Source organism: Podarcis liolepis (genome assembly GCF_965112155.1).
Source record: "Podarcis liolepis genome assembly, chromosome: 15".
Lineage (NCBI taxonomy): Eukaryota > Metazoa > Chordata > Lepidosauria > Squamata > Lacertidae > Podarcis > Podarcis liolepis.
In genome coordinates this window covers 22,666,082-22,684,853 of record NC_139566.1, presented here as the reverse complement: position 1 = coordinate 22,684,853, position 18,772 = coordinate 22,666,082, and the positions used below count along the sequence as shown (strand labels likewise).

At 47.2% G+C, this 18,772-nt stretch overlaps 1 protein-coding gene across 3 annotated transcripts in view; it reads right to left on the bottom strand.

Annotated features, from left to right (window-relative positions):
* Positions 1 to 18,772, bottom strand: part of LOC310694931 (L-serine dehydratase/L-threonine deaminase-like) — a 31,166-nt gene continuing 12,394 nt past the window's right edge. Inside the window, exons 1-9 of one of the 3 annotated variants that reach the window (XM_083478817.1) lie at positions 11,779 to 11,936; positions 6,273 to 6,604; positions 5,411 to 5,572; positions 4,352 to 4,391; positions 3,239 to 3,375; positions 3,003 to 3,094; positions 2,401 to 2,628; positions 1,607 to 1,731; positions 1 to 317 (exon numbers count right to left, since the gene is read on the bottom strand). In XM_083478817.1, the coding sequence (XP_083334943.1) occupies positions 22 to 317; positions 1,607 to 1,731; positions 2,401 to 2,628; positions 3,003 to 3,094; positions 3,239 to 3,375; positions 4,352 to 4,391; positions 5,411 to 5,563 (1,071 nt within the window). In that variant the 5' untranslated portion in view covers positions 5,564 to 5,572; positions 6,273 to 6,604; positions 11,779 to 11,936 and the 3' untranslated portion in view covers positions 1 to 21. Of the gene's footprint in view, positions 318 to 1,606; positions 1,732 to 2,400; positions 2,629 to 3,002; positions 3,095 to 3,238; positions 3,376 to 4,351; positions 4,392 to 5,410; positions 5,573 to 6,272; positions 6,605 to 11,778; positions 11,937 to 12,755; positions 13,085 to 14,333; positions 14,459 to 15,567; positions 15,796 to 17,983; positions 18,076 to 18,185; positions 18,323 to 18,772 lie in introns of those variants that run through there. The other 2 variants (XM_083478818.1, XM_083478816.1) reach the window with 2 other exon arrangements.

Sequence of the window (18,772 nt, the reverse complement as noted above, 5' to 3'; positions counted from 1 at the left end):
TGGGTGAAGCAGCCGTGAGTTTTAATGAGCACACGCCCCCATGGATTTTTGGAGCGAAGCCGCGAAAATGTTGCATGGATTGTTCCATGTTGCCATGGCAAGCTCGCACTCCACGAGATCACCGTTATCTGAGGACAGCTGCTCCTTCAAGCAATCCAGTTCCTCCATGGTGATGTTGTTGCCGCCGCACAGAATGATGACTATGGATTCCAGCTCGTTGGGGAGTTTACCATCCTTTTGCAGCGTTTTCGTCAGCTCGCAGTAGACGGCTGCCAAGGACGCCCCGCACGCCGGCTCCACCAGCATCCTCTCCTCGTCTGCAGGCAAAAGGGTCGTTTAAGTTTTCTAGATGTTGAATCATAGCATCCTAGAGCTGGAAGGGACCCTGAGGATCATACGGTCCAATCCTTTGTAATGCAGGAATATGCAGCTATCCAATACAGGGATCAAACCTGCAACTTTGGCGTTATCACCACCATGCTCTAACCAACTGTGCTGTTTCTCCTTGCCATTAAGGCATGAGTAATCTGTAATAGGACTTGTTGATCAGAAGGTCGGCAGTTCGATTCCCTGTGACGGGGTCGGCTCCCGTTGCTCGGTCCCTGCTCCTGCCAACCTAGCAGTTCAAAAGCACCTCAAAGTGCAAGTAGATAAATAGGTACCACTCCAGCGGGAAGGTAAACGACGTTTCCGTGCGCTGCTCTGGTTTGCCAGAAGTGGCTTAGTCATGCTGGCCACATGACCCGGAAGCTGTACGCCAGCTCCCTTGGCCAATAAAGCGAGATGAGCGCCGCAACCCCAGAGTCGGCCATGACTGGACCTAATCGCCAGGGGTCCCTTTACCTTTTAATCAGTAGAAAAAAAGAAAGAAAAGGTAAAGGACCCCTGACAGTTAAGTCCAGTCGTGAACGATTCTGGGGTTGTGGCGCTCATCTTGCTTTACTGGCCAAGGGAGACATTTTGTCCCCAGACAGTTTTTCCAGGTCATGTCGCCAGCATGACTAAGCCACTTTTGGCGAAACCGGAGCAGCGCACGGAAACGCCGTTTGCCTTCCTACCGGAGCGGTACGTAATTATCTACTTGCACTTTGATGTGCTTTCAAACTGCTAGGTTGGCAGGAGCAGGGACCGAGCAATGGGAACTCACCCCGTTGCGGGGATTCAAACCGCCCAACTTCCGATTGGCAAGCCCTAGGTTTAGACTACAGTGCCACCCACGTAATCAGTAGTAGAAGTAATTCATGCCATGCATTTGAAGTGCAATATACCACTTGATCCTCAAAAGAGGATTGAACAAATAAGAGGATTGGACAAATCAATGACTACTGGTATTGTACAGTTGGAAGGGACACAAAGGCTCACCTCGTGCAATCCCCTGCAATACAGTTCTGCACAAAGTCATAATAGCACTTGGAGCAGCAAGAGCCAGTGTGGCGCCTTGTAGAGTTTATTTGACTCCAGCACCCATCAGCCCCAGCCAGTATGGCCGATGGTCAGAGAAGACGGGAACTCTAGTTCACCATATAATTGCACTGACTATCCAGACATGGAGAACGAGTTCACAATTAGTGCATTAATACAGGATAGCTGTCTTGCGAATACATACCCAGAAACTTCCCGATGGCTGCCACTGCGTCAGAGTCGTCGACAACCTGTGATATGACAGGGTGCTCTTGCGCCAACTTCAAAGCTTCCTCTGCCACAGTAGCTGCCCCAAGCGTGGTAGCAACGCTGGACCCAGAACAGGAAAAGGAAGATCAGTGGGCTGGATTTTGCTTGTTGGATTTGGCTCAGGCGAACAATGTGTAATGACAATGAGGCCATTTTAATTTATCTGTTGCATTTATACCCCTCCATTCTTCCCCTCAAGGTGGTGCATGTGGTTTTCCCTTTCCTCCTTGAATCCCCATAACAACCCTGTGAGGTAGGTTAGGCTGGCAGCCAGTGACTGGTCTCAGCCACTGAGCTTCATGATCAAGTGGGGATTTGAATCCTGCTGTCTGACACTATAACCACTGCACTGTCTCCCAGTATTGTATTGTATTGTATTGTATTGTATTGTATTGTATTGTATTGTATTGTATTGTATTGTATTGATTGTTTCTTCTGCCCTCCATCACCCCTCACTTGCCTGGCTATCTGCCACCTCCTCCTTCGTCTCAGTGTTGCTGCTTATAGCACTCCACAAGGAGGAGGATGGGGACAAAACTAGGAGAAGGTTGGCTCTGCCTGTCATTGGCTCTGGCGCCCCCTACTGTTGGGCTCCCTGTCTTCCGCCTTACCAGACCCAATGGGTACCAGCTCACATCAGCTGTCACACTACCAGTAGTGGCTTCTGCCCTGAGGTAAGCGGTAGTCTTTTACCCTCCTAGTTCCCCACCAAATGTGCCGTGAGCTCACCTGGTAATTTCGGGCAGTGTCACCAGCTTCTTTTCTTCCAAGGAAGCATTCAGACTGTGGGCTCCGCGGGTCTCCATGGCGATGATGGGTACGTTGTCCCAGCCCACCTCGCGGAGGCCCTGGATCACCCCACAGAGCATGCCGCCCCCTCCAACAGAGAGAATTATTGCTCCAGGTGTGGACTCCATCTGCTCCTTCATCTCTGTGACCATGGTCTTGTGCCCTTCCCTGCAAAGCAGAGGGGACCCAGAACATCAAAACCAAATGTCAGGGGTGGGGAAGAGAGAGTTGGGGGTGGGGGCACTGAGAGAAGAGCGCATTCAAAACTTCTCATCATTTTTATTTGTGGGGAGGGGGAGAAATCTGGCCTGGTTTTTTTCCTTTGCAGAAGTCCATTTTGGCAGGAAATCCCTGACATATTCCCTGCTTCCTGCATACCAGGCCCCAGCTGAAATTCCGGGGCATTGTGGGGGGAAATAAAATGGCCACCAGGTGGCCAAAATGGCCGCACTTCAGTTCAGGTATTGCTTCAAAATGGCTAATCTGGTACTGTTTCGAACTGAACTGAATTTCTCCACCGAAGGAGAAATTACAACACATACCAGATGAGAGGGTCATCGAACGGAGGCACGTAGGTCAAGTTAGAGCATCCCTTTGCCATTTCCTTGGCTATGTTTTGGCATTCCTCCAGTGTCTAGAGGAAAGGAAGTTTGTTATTAGGCTAGGATTCTAAGAAATATTTATTTGATGATGGTGGTGATTTTTAAAGGCTTCCAACTTTTGTTCTTCTGTGATAAGCCAGGGAAAGGGTTAAGGCTGATCTTCCTTCCAAACTTACCTGTTGCACGCATACCGTGGCTCCCTCATCTTCCATGCGCTCCATAGTTATAGCTGGTGTTGATTGGGGCACAAAGATGATAGCCGGGATCCCCAACTGTTTTGCAGAGTAGGCAGCGGCAAGACCGGCATTTCCCGCTGGAAGAAAGCCCATTTGACACCACTATGATGCTAGACCTTATGACAGTTGCCTTCCCTCCCAGGCCAACCCAAGGCATACAAGACTTCTGGATATAATCTAGGTGTCCTGCCTAAAGTCATCTAGTTTGTGGGAGAGGTGAAATCTGAACTGGGGACTTTCTGATTTGCAGCTCAGCCTCTAAGCCACCATACTGTTGTTCTTGTTATTAATTAAATTTGTATACTGCCCTATACCCACATGTCTCAGGGCAGTTCACAATATAAAATCACAATCTAAAAATACAAAATACATAAGAAAAAAAAGAAAAAAAAAACCCAATGATTCCCTGCACTACTTCAGTTTCTCTCATTTTTCCAAACTTAAATTCAGCTGTCTCTATTTCCATGTTGGCTTGTGGAAACATTTTTCCAAATCCTAGCAAAAATCACCAGCATTTTAGTTACAGATAGGTAGCCGTGTTGGTCTGCCATAGTAAAAATAAAAAAATTCCTTCCAGTAGCACCTTATCTCATTATACATGACTAAGCCATTTCTCACCTTCTCACCCCTTGCCTTTTCCTGTAAGACCTATTACAGTCGTTAAGAGTCGTCAATAGGCTCATCTCAGCTATCTGCCAATCTCCCATTCCCACCACCCTTCTGAGTAATACCCCTCCCCACCTTCTCACTATATAGAAGGATCTGGCAACTTCTGTTTCAGTGTATCTGAAGAAGTGTGCATGCACACGAAAGCTCATACCAAGAACTAACTTAGTTGGTCTTTAAGGTGCTACTGGACAGCATTTTAGTGTAATCCCCCCCCCCATGTACAGATAAGAACATGAGACAAGCCTGCTGAATCAGGCTAGTAGTCCTTCCAGCCCAGCATCCTGTTCTCACAGTGGCCAACCAGATGCCCCAAAGGGAAACTTCCACAAGCGGGATCCTCCCCACCCCTGGAACCCTGACAGTGTCCACAGAAAACCACATTACCTGAGGCACAGACAAACTGCTGGCAGTGTTTTTTGGCCCACTGTGAAAACAGAAGAATAGGAATGTGTGAACAGAAGTCATCTTAACACCACAGCAAGAACAACCCCACGCACCCACGTTTCTTTCCAGGCAGGTCTGGACCAGATTCTGCCCTCCTGACCTCATAACGAAACCTTTGCAGAATGCCCAAAGAACAGCTCTTACTGTAAGGAAGTTTTTTTTCATATGTTTGGTTGGAATCTGCTTTCATGTGACTTGAAGCTGTTGAGGTTTGAGCCCTACCTTCCAGAGCAGGAGAGAGCAGTCTTGCTCCATCTTCCATGTGACAGCCCTTTTAGTTATTTGAAGATGGTTATCATATCTCCTCTTTTCTAGGCTAAACATACATAGCTCCTTCAACCATTCCTCATAAGGCTCCTAGACTTTTGATCATCCTAGTCACCCTCCTCTGCACACATTTCAGCTTGTCAACATCCTTCTTAAATTGTGGCGCCCAGAACTGGACACAGTATTCCAGGTGTGGTCTGACCAAGACAGACTAGAGTGGTACTATTGCTTCCCTTGATCTGGACACTATACTTCTGTTGAATACTTCATGCCTGCTCACTGCCTGATTCAATTCTTCCCAGAAGGAGCCTTTCCACCAAACAAAGATGGCACCTGCCAGACTGAGGAGCAGCTTGCTTCAAGCTCGTTCCCTAAACTGATTAAACAATATCCATTATGTGCAATATCACTTCCCACCAGAAAGGTCCCATCATATGAACACCGCAAGCTGCCTTAACCTGAGCTACAGCCTATCCTAGGGCAGTAGAGAAAACCAGCAGCAACCTTCACCATTCTTTCTTGTCTTATATGGGAATGTACCTTATAGTAAGCCGACAAGAGGCCCAGTGTTCCCTACACTCACTGGCAGCAGCTCTCTAGGGTTTTAGGCAGGAGTCGCTGCCAGCCCCACCTGGACAGGCTGGGGATTGAACCTGGGACCTTCTGCACTCAAGGCAGCTGCTCTGCCACTGAGCTACAAGCCTTCCCCATATAGCTTTCTTCTTTCCTTACCGCTTTGCAGAAGTTCCCTATGCCTCGTATCTTAAAGGAGCAAGTGGGTTGGGTATTTTCGAGCTTCAGGTAGACCTTGGTACCAGCCAATTTGGAGAGGTGGGGGCTGACCCGCAGCGGAGTGACCACATGGAAGGGCTTGGAGGAGGCCATTGTGGAAAGCTGAGGGTAGAATGGGGATTAGGTACAGAATAAGTGGAAGAATTAGAGAAAAAAGACTGTTTTGCTACCTCAAAACTTCGTTTTGACTCTTCATGGCTATGTAGTTAACGTCCGTTGATACGGTCACAAACAGCCAAGGCTGTGAGTGCTGTGATCTTAGAATCTCAAGTCTCATTCTATTTGAATCAATCAGGTTTCTAGTCCTCATGCTACATATACATTCTCGAAAGTGCAGGAGGTCATGGTTGCTGATGCAGTAAGCTGTCCTGCGACTGCAATAATGCTTCACTGCTTAATTCCTTGTCCCTCTTTGTAATTGGCTGCTAGTATGTGAATTTAGAAACTGAAGTTTCATTTAAAAGAAAGAAAGAAAGAAAGAAAGAAAGAAAGAAAGAAAGAAAGAAAACAAGCAGGTTCCCGGGCCTCATTGCTAAAAATGTATGTTTGAAAATGTGAGTACAGTACTGTAATCCTTTATTAACTTTAATAAAGTTTCTTTATTTTATTGCATTAAAAACCAGACTCTCCCTGCAGGCGAATTTTCTGTCCTTACCTGAACCTCAATTATTGAACTCTCCCAAGGATCCAAATTTGCAGTGTAAACGGCCTATACCTTGCTTATCTGACGGCAAAAGGTGCGCATTACATCATGATGCACATTGTCTAGCAGACCTCCAGCCAGACGATGAGATGCACTTACTTGTCAAGGGTCTTAGAAGAGGCTTTGGAGCTTGGCTTGCAAAGTGGTCGGATGGCAGAGCTGGGTGCTTGCGATGGTGTTTTGGAGGAAGCCGCTGGTGGACTCAGAGGGGGGCTCTCCTCCTTCTCCTGGGGGTGGGCTGCCTGGGTGCTGTGCTTATCTTCACGACTCTGGTCTCATTGGGGGAACGTTGGTTTGTCTTGGCCCCACTTTATAAGCCGGTGGTCTTGGCTTGGTGCTGGCCACTTATGGGAGGCGTGGTGCACTCCCCATAACCACTGCCCTCGCCTCTGTGGTCATCTCCCTTTCTCTCCTCCAACCAGAGATCCGACCTAAGGGAAAGGAGCAGAATCAATGCTTAAAAGGATGTCAGCCAGAGGGAAAACAGGGAAGGGGGGGGGTGTGTGATTCGTTGCAAAAGGGGGAAAGCCTATTTCAGTCACTCCAATACCAAAAGAAGAGGAGCAAATGAGAGACAGACAAGGCTAGCTGGTGGAGGGAGGAGGGGCTGGGGGGACAGTCTGGGGTGGCTGCTTCAGACAAAGGGCCCCTTCACTCAAATGGTCCAAAGCAGGCTCAAACCAGGTTGGCAGGCTGGGTCTGGAATGATGATGAGGCAGCGTTAGGAGTGAGCCGTACCGGATTTATGTATAAGCTAAACAAGCTATAGCTTGGAGCCCCACTCTCTTGGGGCCCCCCAAAAAATTAAAGGGAAAAACCCTGGATGTACATTTCCAAAATATAAGATAAAAAACAAATTAAATAAAACCTACATACAGCAACAGTGTTGTGTGTTGTATAGGCTCCTATGATGTAAGTAATGGGCCCCACCTGCTAGCCTGCTCCCTAAAATGTCACTGGTTTGCTCATTTCTATATATAGGGTGCCTACATTCCGCATGGACTGGTTGCATGGCAACATGTGCAAATGGCTTGAGATACCTATTAGGTCCATAAATTACCATACAGCATACATTCAACACAAAAAACAGCGACAATTTGTTGTTGACAAAGGACAGCTGGACATATAAAGGGCCCCTTTGCCTTCAGTAGCTTCGGGTCTCATCAAACCTAAACCAGGCCCTGGGAGTGAGGGGCAGATTGCTTTTCACACCAGACGTTGAAAGCAAATTCCCTCACACCCAAAGACTCCTGGGAACTGTAGTAGTAGGAACTGAAGGTAGGGCTTTGCAGACAATGAAAGATTTGTTGCTTCATGATGCTGGTTTGCCTGTAAAATTCAGGGGGTGGGCTGGGGAGGCCATGCTGGCAGCATGCTCTAGTCAAAATAGGCTGTGGTAAATAATACTCCTATCTGCTCCATGGTAAAAAGCCTAGCATCTCCCATTTGAGAACTTTTGGCGGCTATCCCCAAGGCACAGAGAAAGAGTGAAACTGATTTTTGTGGGTTATCAGCCGGACTGTAAAAGTTCCGGGTTTTCTCTTGGCAATGGAAAAGTGGTCCTGAGCTGCAGTGCTGTGTTCTCAGAGCGAAATAACTGGTCCAGCATCCATGCGAATTCTGAAGTAGTTTTGCCTCTCATTGAGCCAGTCCCAGAACCACAGGCCCAGCCGTTACCACGGCAACCAACTGCAAAGTCCTGTGAAACAGGAGACTCTTTCTGCCAAAGCTGAAGGGGAGGAAGAGAGGGACAGGCAGTTACATAACTAAGACAATGGGTAGGCAAACTAAGGCCCGGGCGCTGGATCCGGCCCAATCACCTTCTAAATCCAGCCCACGGACAGTCCGGGAATCTGCATGTTTTTACATGAGCAGAATGTGTCCTTTTATTTTAAATGCATCTCTGGGTTATTTGTGGGGCCTGTCTGGTGTTTTTACGAGTAGAATATGTGCTTTTATTTAAAATGCGTCTCTGGGTTATTTGTGGGGCATAGGAATTCGTTCATATTTTTTCCCCAAAATATAGTCTGGCCCCCCACAAGGTCTGAGGGACAGTGGACCGGCCCATTGCTGAAAAAGTTTGCTGACCCCTGACTAAGACGATCTGAAGAGGCTACCCAGGAAATCCCGCCTCTTAAGATATTCTGAAGAATACTCTGTGGGGCAGGTTAAGGTTTGCAGCGTGAATTATGAACCTTAGACTTTTGAGGAAATCCCGCAGCTGCCGCCACAACAGAAGGAGCTGTGGTTTGCTGCAGTGGAACAAGAAATGCAGTCTCTAGCTGATCACAAGTTTTTCTCACTTGTTGATTTGCCTGAAGGGGAGAAATCTGCGGGGTACCTTTGGGTCCATAAAAGAAAAAACCCTAGCATCTGGTGAAGTAAAGTTTAAAGCAAGGCTTGTTGCAAAAGGATTCATGAAGTGAAGGGGTTCAGATTATGATGAGAGATGAGACATTTACTCTGACAGCCAGGAGCAAAAGCATGAGAATGCTTTTAACCCTTGCAGCATATTGCGGCAGCATATTTAAATGCAGGGTTAAAAGAGGTGGCTTATATATATTTTTTAAAAAACCTCACAAATTGATCTCTTATTTCTTTCCACAACTCTACCTCCTATGTTAATTGTATTTATGCAGGCTTTCTCTTGCCTTTTTTAATTTGCCATGCTAATACTTTCCCTGCTTTTATTAGCTTGCTCAAATTGTTTATGTTTTAAATCTTTAATTTTCCACTCTTTTTCTTGATTTATTATCATTGAAAACTGAGCTTGCAATAATTTAATATCCTGTTTAACTATCTCTTTTCTACAAGAATTTATCAATTCTTTTTCTTTCCTTTATATTTCTACCTTCTTCACCTCAATGTACAAATCTCTAGAGGGCCATACAGAGTTCATTCAGCTCACCAAATTATTTGTGGATGAATAAAATGTAAATTATCTATCCAGTGGGTGTTTTTCTCTCCATATATCAACTAAATTGAAATTTTCTGTCATCAGAAAAAAAGCCTTGGGTAGCTTCCCTTGCTTTTGTGTCACATCTTCTTATAGTTCTATCCTATTCCAGGGAAGCTACACTGTCCATATCTCCCATCAAAATTATCTTTTTAAAAATATATTCAAATAGGATTTCTTCAAGCCTCTAATAAAAGTCATGTTTTTTTCTCATTTGGTACAAACAAACAAACAAATTCAGGAGTTTGCCTAGCACTTGGGACAAGAGTTCCAGCTCAAAGATTTAGGAGCTACTATAAAGAGTTACTTGGGAGTTGAAGTACAGAAAGTAAGTGATGGGAGTTTTTCTACTAAGCCAGAAAAAGAAAACTACACAACTGTTAGAATGTTTTGGTATGCAGAATTGTAAAGGCGTTCAAACTCTTCAAACTCCTATGGTGACAGACTTTCAAAAAACAGAGAGTAATGTGGAGTTTGAACACCAGGAGCTATGCCACTCTGCCATTGGCAGTTTTTTGTACAGTTCACAGTGGGTCAAGTGGGAATCCTCACTTGGCTCCAGAGCTGTGGGTGTTCTTAGCAGGTTAGTTTCAAAGCCAACCACACAAGAGTGTTTCGCTATTTAAAAGCAACACAGGACTGTTTAAAACTGTCATCCTCTGGGGCAGAGGAGCTAACGTGTTACTGTGACTTTGGAAATGATGTACAGACAAGAAGGTCTACTACTGGAATAGTAGTAGAGTTTGGATAGTCTTTGGTGGTTTGGAAATCCACGAAATGGGGGTTGGTTTCTGTGTCTAAATCCGAAGTGGAATATGCTGCTCTGTCTGAATTGAGCAACGAGCGTCCCTATTTCATGCAGGTTCTTAATGATATGAATGTAGAATCCAAGCTACCTGTGACAGTTTATGGAGGACAATTGGGCTTGCATTTCCATGGCAGGGCCTGAACAATTCAAGTCTAGGACAAAACACGTGGATATCAAATACAGACATGTTGGGACAATGTGGAACAAGGACTAACAAAACTTGTATATTGCATAGCTGTCAACTTTTCCCTTTTCTTGTGAGGAATCCTATTCGGAATAAGGGAATTTCCCTTAAAAAAAGGAAACAGTTGACAGCTATGGTATATTGTGAGTCAAGCCAGAACATCGCTGATGTAATGACAAAACCCAATAGCTTCGAAAGACACAAATAGTTGAAAAGTTGGGATTAGTGAAGCATACTTTATAAACACTTCACACATGCTCTTATGCATGTTTTTTCTTAGAATTAAGAAGGGGTGTTGAGGTTCCTTTAATTGCTATTAAGGAAAATCTGGTGCATGTGCCTCCCTTATCTTGCACCTGCAGGTCTTGTGATTAGTGTTTGAAGGTGACTGTGACCTGGCAACCAGCCAAATAGGTCACTGTGACCTGGCAACTGGCCACGGGTGTGGCCATTCTTGGGTATATTAAGAGGGGGCTGCACATTGCCTCTGCTTCGCTGCAAGGAAGCTCTGCCAAATTGATGCTGAACTCTGTGCTGTTTGTATGCTGTGAGTTGTACTTAGAATCATAGAATCATAGAGTTGGAATAGACCACAAGGGCCATCGAGTCCAACCCCCTGCCAAGCAGGAAACACCATCAGAGCACTCCTGACATATGGTTGTCAAGCCTCTGCTTAAAGACCTCCAAAGAAGGAGACTCCACCACACTCCTTGGCAGCAAATTCCACTGTCGAACAGCTCTTACTGTCAGGAAGTTCTTCCTAATGCTTAGGTGGAATCTTCTTTCTTGTAGTTTGGATCCATTGCTCCGTGTCCGCTTCTCTGGAGCACAGAAAACAACCTTTCTCCCTCCTCTATATGACATCCTTTTATATATTTGAACATGGCTATCATACTTGCTTTGCATTTGAAGCCTGCACCTCCTACAAGGGATCTAATGGAAGCCTGTATATAGTGAAACTGCCTTAATGCTTTGGACCTGTCAGTAATGGACTGAGCTGACTGAAGAGTTGGGAGTCTGAATGAATATCTTCTGGCGCAAAACTGCACTGCCACGAACCTACACACTTGGGGAGCTGTACACATTTGGTACATGCCATACGCCAATAGGTTTCTTGTGGACATCTGGCTGGCTAGTGTGAGAACAGGATGCTGGACTAGATGCACCACAGGCCTGATCCAGCAGGACTTTTCTTACATTCTTAAGTCCCATGCTGGGAGGTGGGGACGGGGAACAGCATACAAACACAAGGTGGGATCTGAAACAAAACCTTGTATTGTATCCCTCCTCCCTTTCCCAGTGAATCAGCTCACTGAGAACAGTTCACTAAGCCCAAGATGTTCTAGCTGCTGGAATTTTAGAAGGTGTCGGCCAGACATATGCATATTTTGCACCTCCTTGAGGTCTGGGAACTTAAAACAAACAGCACAGATTCTCAGAAAGCCGGATTTTAGTAGAGTTTCCATAATCTGTGCACAGTCCTGGAGAAATCATCAAACAGTCAGCTGGCTGTTTCCAAGGCTCGGGGCACTTATGAATTGGTGGTACTTCTTTGTGGTATTCGGTGGTGGTGGTTGTCCCAAATTTAGGAAACTTGTTTCTAAAGTCCAAGAGGCTTTTTTTAGGTTGATTAGCAAAAGCTGTAAGTTTGAATTACCTGGGAGGGGGGCAGTGTTCCCTTGGAGGTCTGAACCGACAGTACAATCACCCAGAGGCTGTTCTTAGTGCACCTAGGAGAATAAGGCAGGAGCCCCTAGAGACTCCCAGTGTCTCTGGGCTTCAGGTGTCTGTTACTGCAAAGGAGATTCCAGAATCCCCTGGCTTCTGGTTGGCTGGAGGGGAAAGGTCAAACTCCAGGGATTGTGACATCCATTGATACCAAGGCAACAGAGCCAGGCACACACAGGGGAGCCTGATAAGCAACCTAGGGAGTCCCTTGACCCCTCTAAGCCAGTTTTCATAGGAATATTGGAAGCTGTCCTATACTGAATCAGACCATTGGTCCATTTTGCTCAGTATTGTCTACACTGATTGGCAGCAGCTCTCCAGGGATTCAAGCAGGGAACATTCCCAATCCTACTGGGAGATGGCACTAGGGATTAAACTTGGGACCTTCTGCATGCAGAGCAGATACTTCTACCCCTGAGCTATGGCTTTTTTGCCAACCTAGATTATCGATCATAGAATCATAGAGTTGGGAGGGACCATGACGATCATCAACTCCAACCAGCTGTAACGCAGGAATCATTTGTCTAGTGTGGGTCACAAACTGATGGATCCTGATGTTAAGAGTCATGCTCTACCAACTGAGCTATCCCTTGGGTCTGGGCCCCTCCAGATTGTTTGTTTATTTTACCACATTTATTTCATAAAAATTATCTGCCGCTTGAGTGTAAAAGCAAACATACACGGCCTCAAAGTTCAGTGATTGGCCACAATGGGCAGCTGCACAAAAACCCAAAGCCCTCCCACCTTCCCCTGGCAATCCCACCAGCCCTGGGATCTAGTACTCTCAGATATTTGCGTGCGATCCAACCAAATCCCGAAGCACCAGGGCCTACGCAACCCAGTTTTCCCATCTGCCCACTCCTCTGCTCCCACCTGGGGGTGACACAAAGCTCAGGGACAGCAGGGTGTGTGAAGCAGCCGTGAGTTTTAATGACCACATGCCCCCAAGGATTTTTGGAGCGAAGCTGTGAATGTCCCCGAGTTGCTTGCATGGTTCCATTTTGCCAGGGCAACCTTGCACTCCACATATTCTTTCATTCTATGGTTCATGCACAGGTCATCCTTGAGGCGATCCAGTTCCTCCAGGGTGATGTTGTTGCCACCGCACACAATGATGACCATGGACTCCAGATTGCGGGGGAGTTTGCACTCCTTTTGCAGCGTTTTGATCAGCCCGCTGTAGATGACTGCCAAGGTCGCCCCGCACGCTGGCTCTACCAGGATCTTCTCCGCGTCTGCAGGCAAAAAGGGTCATTTAAGTTCCCTGGATGTTGAATCATAGCATCCTAGAGCTGGAAGGGACCCTGAGGATCTTCTGGTCCAACCCCGTGTAATGCAAGAATATGCAGCTGTCCCTTACGGGAATCGAACCTGCAACCTTGGCATTATCAGCACCATGCTCTAAGCAACTGAGCTATTTCTCCTTCTCACCATTAGGGCACGAATAATCAGTAGTAGAAATAATTCACACCATATGTTTGAAGTGCAATATACCACTTGATCCTCAAAAGAGGACTGGACAAATAAGAGGATTGGACAAATCAATGACTACTTGCCACAATGACTATTCTCTGCCTCCTCGGTCAGAGGAAGCAATGCTTCTGAATACCAGTTGCTGGGAGCCACAGAAGAGGAGACTGCTCTTGGGCTTGGGATCAGCTTGCTGGTTTCCCATTGGAGCATCTGGTTGGCCACTGTGAGAACAGGATGCTGGACTAGATGGGCCTTTGGCCTGATCCAGCAGCCTCTTCTTAGATTTCTATGTTCCCTTTAAACAGTCATGACTTAGGATAGCTCCATTGATAGAGTATGAGACGCTTAATCTCAGGGTCATGGGCTTGAACCCCATGCTTGATTCCTGCATTGATTGGGGTTGGACTAGATGATCCTTGTGGTCCCTTCCAACTCTACAATTCTTTGAATCCTGGGAGCTGTAGTTTGTTGAGGGTGCTGAGGGTTGTTAGGAGACACTTTCCCCCTCCCAGTTCCTAGTGTGGTTTAACAAACAACCCTTCTTCCAAGGGAATTCTGGGAATTGTAGTTCTGTGAGGTGCCCCACCAACATTCCAGGCCCACTGAGCATGTTCAGTCCTAAGTGGGCAGTTTTTTTGAGTTACTCCTAATCTCCCCCTGCCCCGCACATTAAAGAATGTTGTATTTCTGAGAACCTAGAGATTCGTCTAAACCTGCTGGTGCCTCCCCTCTTGTGAGTGGATAATGCTGAATACATACGGATTTGATTCAATTTAGTTATTTGCATTCCGCTTCTCCCAACACCCAGGTTAATCTTGCAGCAGCATTAAACCTTAGCAAACATGTCAACAAATGCCATCATATCAAAAACACTGTTGTATAAGGCAGAACAGACAAATTCAGCAGACAATTCATATAGATCACAGACTCAACTGCATTGACTATCCAGACTTGGAGAACCAGTTCACTGTTAGTGCATTCATACAGGATGAATGTCCTGCGAATACATACCCAAAAACCTCGGAATGCCTGCCACTGCCTCCGGGTCGGTGACGACCTGTGATATGACGCAGTGTTCCTGAGCCAGCTTCAAAGCTTCCTCTGCCACAGTAGCTGCCCCAAGCGTGGTAGCAATGCTGGACCCAGAACAGGAAAAGGAAGATCAGTGGGCTGGATTTTGTTGGTTGGATTTGGCTCAGGTGAACAATGTGTGATGACAATGAGGCTATATTATTTTTATTTATCCATCATCATCATCATCATCATCATCATCTATTATCACTGAATCCCCCAAACAACTCTGTGAGGCATGTTAGGCTAACAGCCAGTGACTGGCCTCACCCAGTGTTCTTCATGGTCAAGTGGGGATTTGAACTCTGCTGCCCCAGGTCCAAGTCTGACACTCTAACCACTGCACTAGCTCCCAGTATTACGTTGGTCATTTGCTCTGGCCTCAGTCAGCCCTCGCTTGCTTGCTTTAACCAACCCAGGGAGTATCAGCCTCCTCCTCCGTCTCAGCGTTGCTGCTTATAAAACTCCACAGGGAAGAGGATGGGGACAAAACTAGTGGAAGGTTGGCTCTGCCTGTCATTGGCTATGGCGCCCCCTACTGTTGGGCTCCCTGTCTTCCGCCCTACCAGACCCAATGGGCACCAGCCCACATCAGCTGTCACACTACCAGTAGTGGCTCCTGCCCTGAGGTAAGGGGTAGTCTTTTACCCTCCTAAAAGGTAAAGGGACCCCTGACCTTTAGGTCCAGTCACAGACGACTCTGGGGTTGTGATGCTCATCTCGCTTTAATGGCCGAGGGAGCCGGTGTACAGCTTCCAGGCAGTGGCGTAGCGTGGGTTGTCAGCACCCGGGGCAAGGCAAGTAATTTGCGCCCCCTAACCCGTGGATTTTAGCACTCGAGTCTCTTCCACTAGATTAGCGCGCCCCCCCTCAGATGTTGCGCCCGGTGCGGCCGGCCCCCCCTGCACCCCCCATGCTACACCACTGCTTCCAGGTCATGTGGCCAGCATGACTAAGCCACTTCTGGCGAACCAGAGCAGCGCATGGAAATGCCGTTTACCTTCCTGCCAGAGTGGTACCTATTTATCTACTTGCACTGCTAGGTTGGCAGGAGCAGGGACCGAGCAACGGGAGCTCACCCCATTGCGGGAATTCGAACCGCCGACCTTCTGATCGGCAAGCCCTAGGCTCTGTGGTTTAACCCACAGCGCCAACAAAAGTTCCATGTGCTCACCTGGTAATTTTGGGAAGTGTCACCAGCTCCCCCTGTTTCAAGGAAGCATGGAAGCTGTGAGCTCCCCAGGTCTCCATGGCGATGATGGGTACGTCGTCCCAGCCTGCCTCGCGGAGGCCCTGGATCACCCCACAGAGCATTCCGCCTCCTCCGACAGAGAGAACTATCACTCCAGGTTTGGACTCCATCTGCTCCTTTATCTCTGCGACCATGGTCTTGTGCCCTTCACTGCAAAGCAGAGGGGACCCAGAACATCAAAACCAAATGTCAGGGGTGGGAAAGAGAGAGCTGGGGGTGGGGGCGCTGAGAGAAGAGCGCACTCAAAATTTCTCATCATTTTTATTGATGAGGGGGAGAAATCTGGTCTTTTCCTTTGTTGCAGGAAATCCCTGCCATAATCTCTGCTCCCTTCCCCCCAGGCCCCAGTTGAAATTCCGGGGCATTGTGGGAGGGAAAAAATGGCCACCAGGTAGCCAAAATGGCTGCACTTTGGTTCAGGTATAACTTCAAAATTGCTAATTTGGTACTGTTTCGAAGCTGAATGGAGCTGAATTTCTCCACCATTCCAAGTGGCAGAGGGCAGAAAGGGAAGATTTCTGTCTCTTGTTTTTAAAAGCTCTTATCTCCTCTCTTCCCCTTCTTAATATTCCTCTTATTTACAAAAGATTTACAAAAGTCTCTCTTATAAAATAAATAAATATTATTTTAGTTTATTACCTGCCCTTCACCCTAAGGTGCCTGGGCAGGTTACAACAATATAAAGCACATTAAAAACAATGTTTAAATCTTTGAATTACAACAACAAAAATCTAAGGTGGGTTCTGAAAATATACCGTATTGGCCTGAATATAAGCCTCACTTTCCCCCCAAATTCCAACCGCAAAAAGTGTGGTTTATAATTGCAACCTTACGGGCAAACAAGGACCAGGAGCGCGGCAAATCAGTGCCTGCCCCGTGCATAAGCCCCCATCCTCTCCCCCAAAGGCCAGGAAGGGAGAGAGCAAGGAAGGGGAAAGGTTGCCATCAAGGCAGCATGGCTCCCCCCCCCTCCCCCCAGTATGCAGCCAGGAGCAGCGAGGAAGGGTGTGGCCAGCGGCGTAGCGTGGGTTGTCAGCACCCGGGGCAAGGCAAGTAATTTGTGCCCCCTAACCCCTAACCTGCCGCCGCTGCCAGCTTCTTCTTGCTGCTGCCTGGGCTGGTCTGATGTGGTTCTCTCCTGCGTTCAGCGCTGCGCTGGGCGGCCGCTGCACTGTCCCTCCCCCAGATAGTCCCTCGCTCTCTCTCCGCACCGCACGCCTGGCACCCACCCCCTCCACAGTGGGCGGCGACCCAGCGGCTCGGATCGGATTCGCACAGCCAGCACTGCAGTGAGAGACAGTGAGTGAGCCAGGTAGGGGCAGAGAGCTGAGAGTGCGAGCGTGCCCCCCCCAGATGTTGTGCCCGGTGCGGCCGCCGCCCCCCTGCACCCTCCACGCTACACCACTGGGTGTGGCTTATATTCAGGTATTTTTCCTTTCTCCCCCCCCTCCAATTTTAAAGGTGCAGCTTATATTCAGGCCAATACGGTACATTTCAAGTGTCAAAGGTCAGGGTAAATAATATAAGATGAGAAGAGCTTGCTGGATCAAGCCAATGGCCTATTTAGTCCAGCATCTTGTTCTCACAACAGCCAACCAGATGCCTGTGAAAAACCCACAAACAGGACATGAGCTCAGCAGCAACTCTTCCCTCCTGTGGTTTCCTGCATTAATGCCTCTGGCCGTAGAAGAAGAGTGCATAGTAGCCACTGATAGGCTCCTCCTCTGTGGATTTGCCTGATCCCTTTTTTATTTTTTACTGTTTCATATTTATATTTTATTGATAGTTTGGAAGTGAATTCAAGTGAAAAAGAGAAGAAAATAAGGTCTTTTTTAAAATAAAAATAAAAACCCCAAAAGAAAGCAGAGGAAAACAATAACAACGAAATGACAGTAAAATTTAATTAAGGTAACAAAACTATATAGTGTTCAGTGGTACTTTGGTTCTAGAACGCAATCCATTCTGGAAGTCCGTTCAAGTTCCGAAACGTTCAAAAACCAAAAACTGAAAGCAGAAGCCTCAATACGGAAAAGTCAAAACGGAAGCCGCGTTTCTTGTTCGACTTCTGAGGCGTGTTCGAAAACCAAGGCATTTGCTTCTGGGTTTTCAGCTTTTGAGTTCTGAAACGTTCGACTATGGAGGTATTTGAAAACTGAGGTGCCAGTGTATATGTAAGTCTAATCCCCTTTTTAAGACATCTATGCTGGCAGCCATTGCTGCTTCCTGAGGGAGGGTGTTCCATAATTTAAGCACAGTGTGAACAAGTCTTTTTTTTCATCCATCCCGAATCTTCCAAAACAGATGTCCACTAGCTCTCACTCACTCATACATCACATACCTGATGAGAGGGTCACCGAAGGGAGGCACAAAGGTCCAATCAGAGTTTCTCTTTACCATCTCCTGGGCTTTGTTCTTGCATTCGTCCAGCGTCTAGAGGAAAGGAAGTCATGTTATTGGACTAGGATTCTAAGAAAGATTTGGTGTTGGGTTTTCTTAAGGCTTCCAACATTTTTTCTGCTGTGATAACCTCCCAGACCTACCTGCCCAAAGCACACCGTGGCTCCCTCTTCTTTCATGCGCTCCACAGTGAAAGCTGGCGTGGATTGGGGCACGTAGATGGTAGCTGGGATCTCCAACAGTTTGGCGCAGTAGGCAGTTGCGAGGCCAGCATTCCCAGCTGGAAGAAAGCCCATTTGACACCACATGATGCTAGACCTCATGAGGGTTGTCCCCATTCCTCAGCCACCCAAGGCGTACAACACCTTATGTGTGTTTGAGCAAAAAACACAGAAATATAAAGAGACCCAGAGCAACTGCATTTACAATAATATGAAGTCGGTCATGTCCATTAAGTTCAATGGGTTTCCTTGGAGTATAACTAAAGGTAAAGGGACCCCTGACCATTAGGTCCAGTCGTGACTGTCTCTGGGGTTGCGGCGCTCATCTCACTTTATTGGCCGAGGGAGCCGGCGTACAGCTTCCGGGTCATGTGGCCAGCATGACTAAGCTGCTTCTGGTGAACCAGAGCAGCGCACGGAAACACCGTTTATCTTCCCGCCGGAGCGGTACCTATTTATCTACTTGCACTTTGACGTGCTTTCGAACTGCTAGGTTGGCAGGAGCAGGG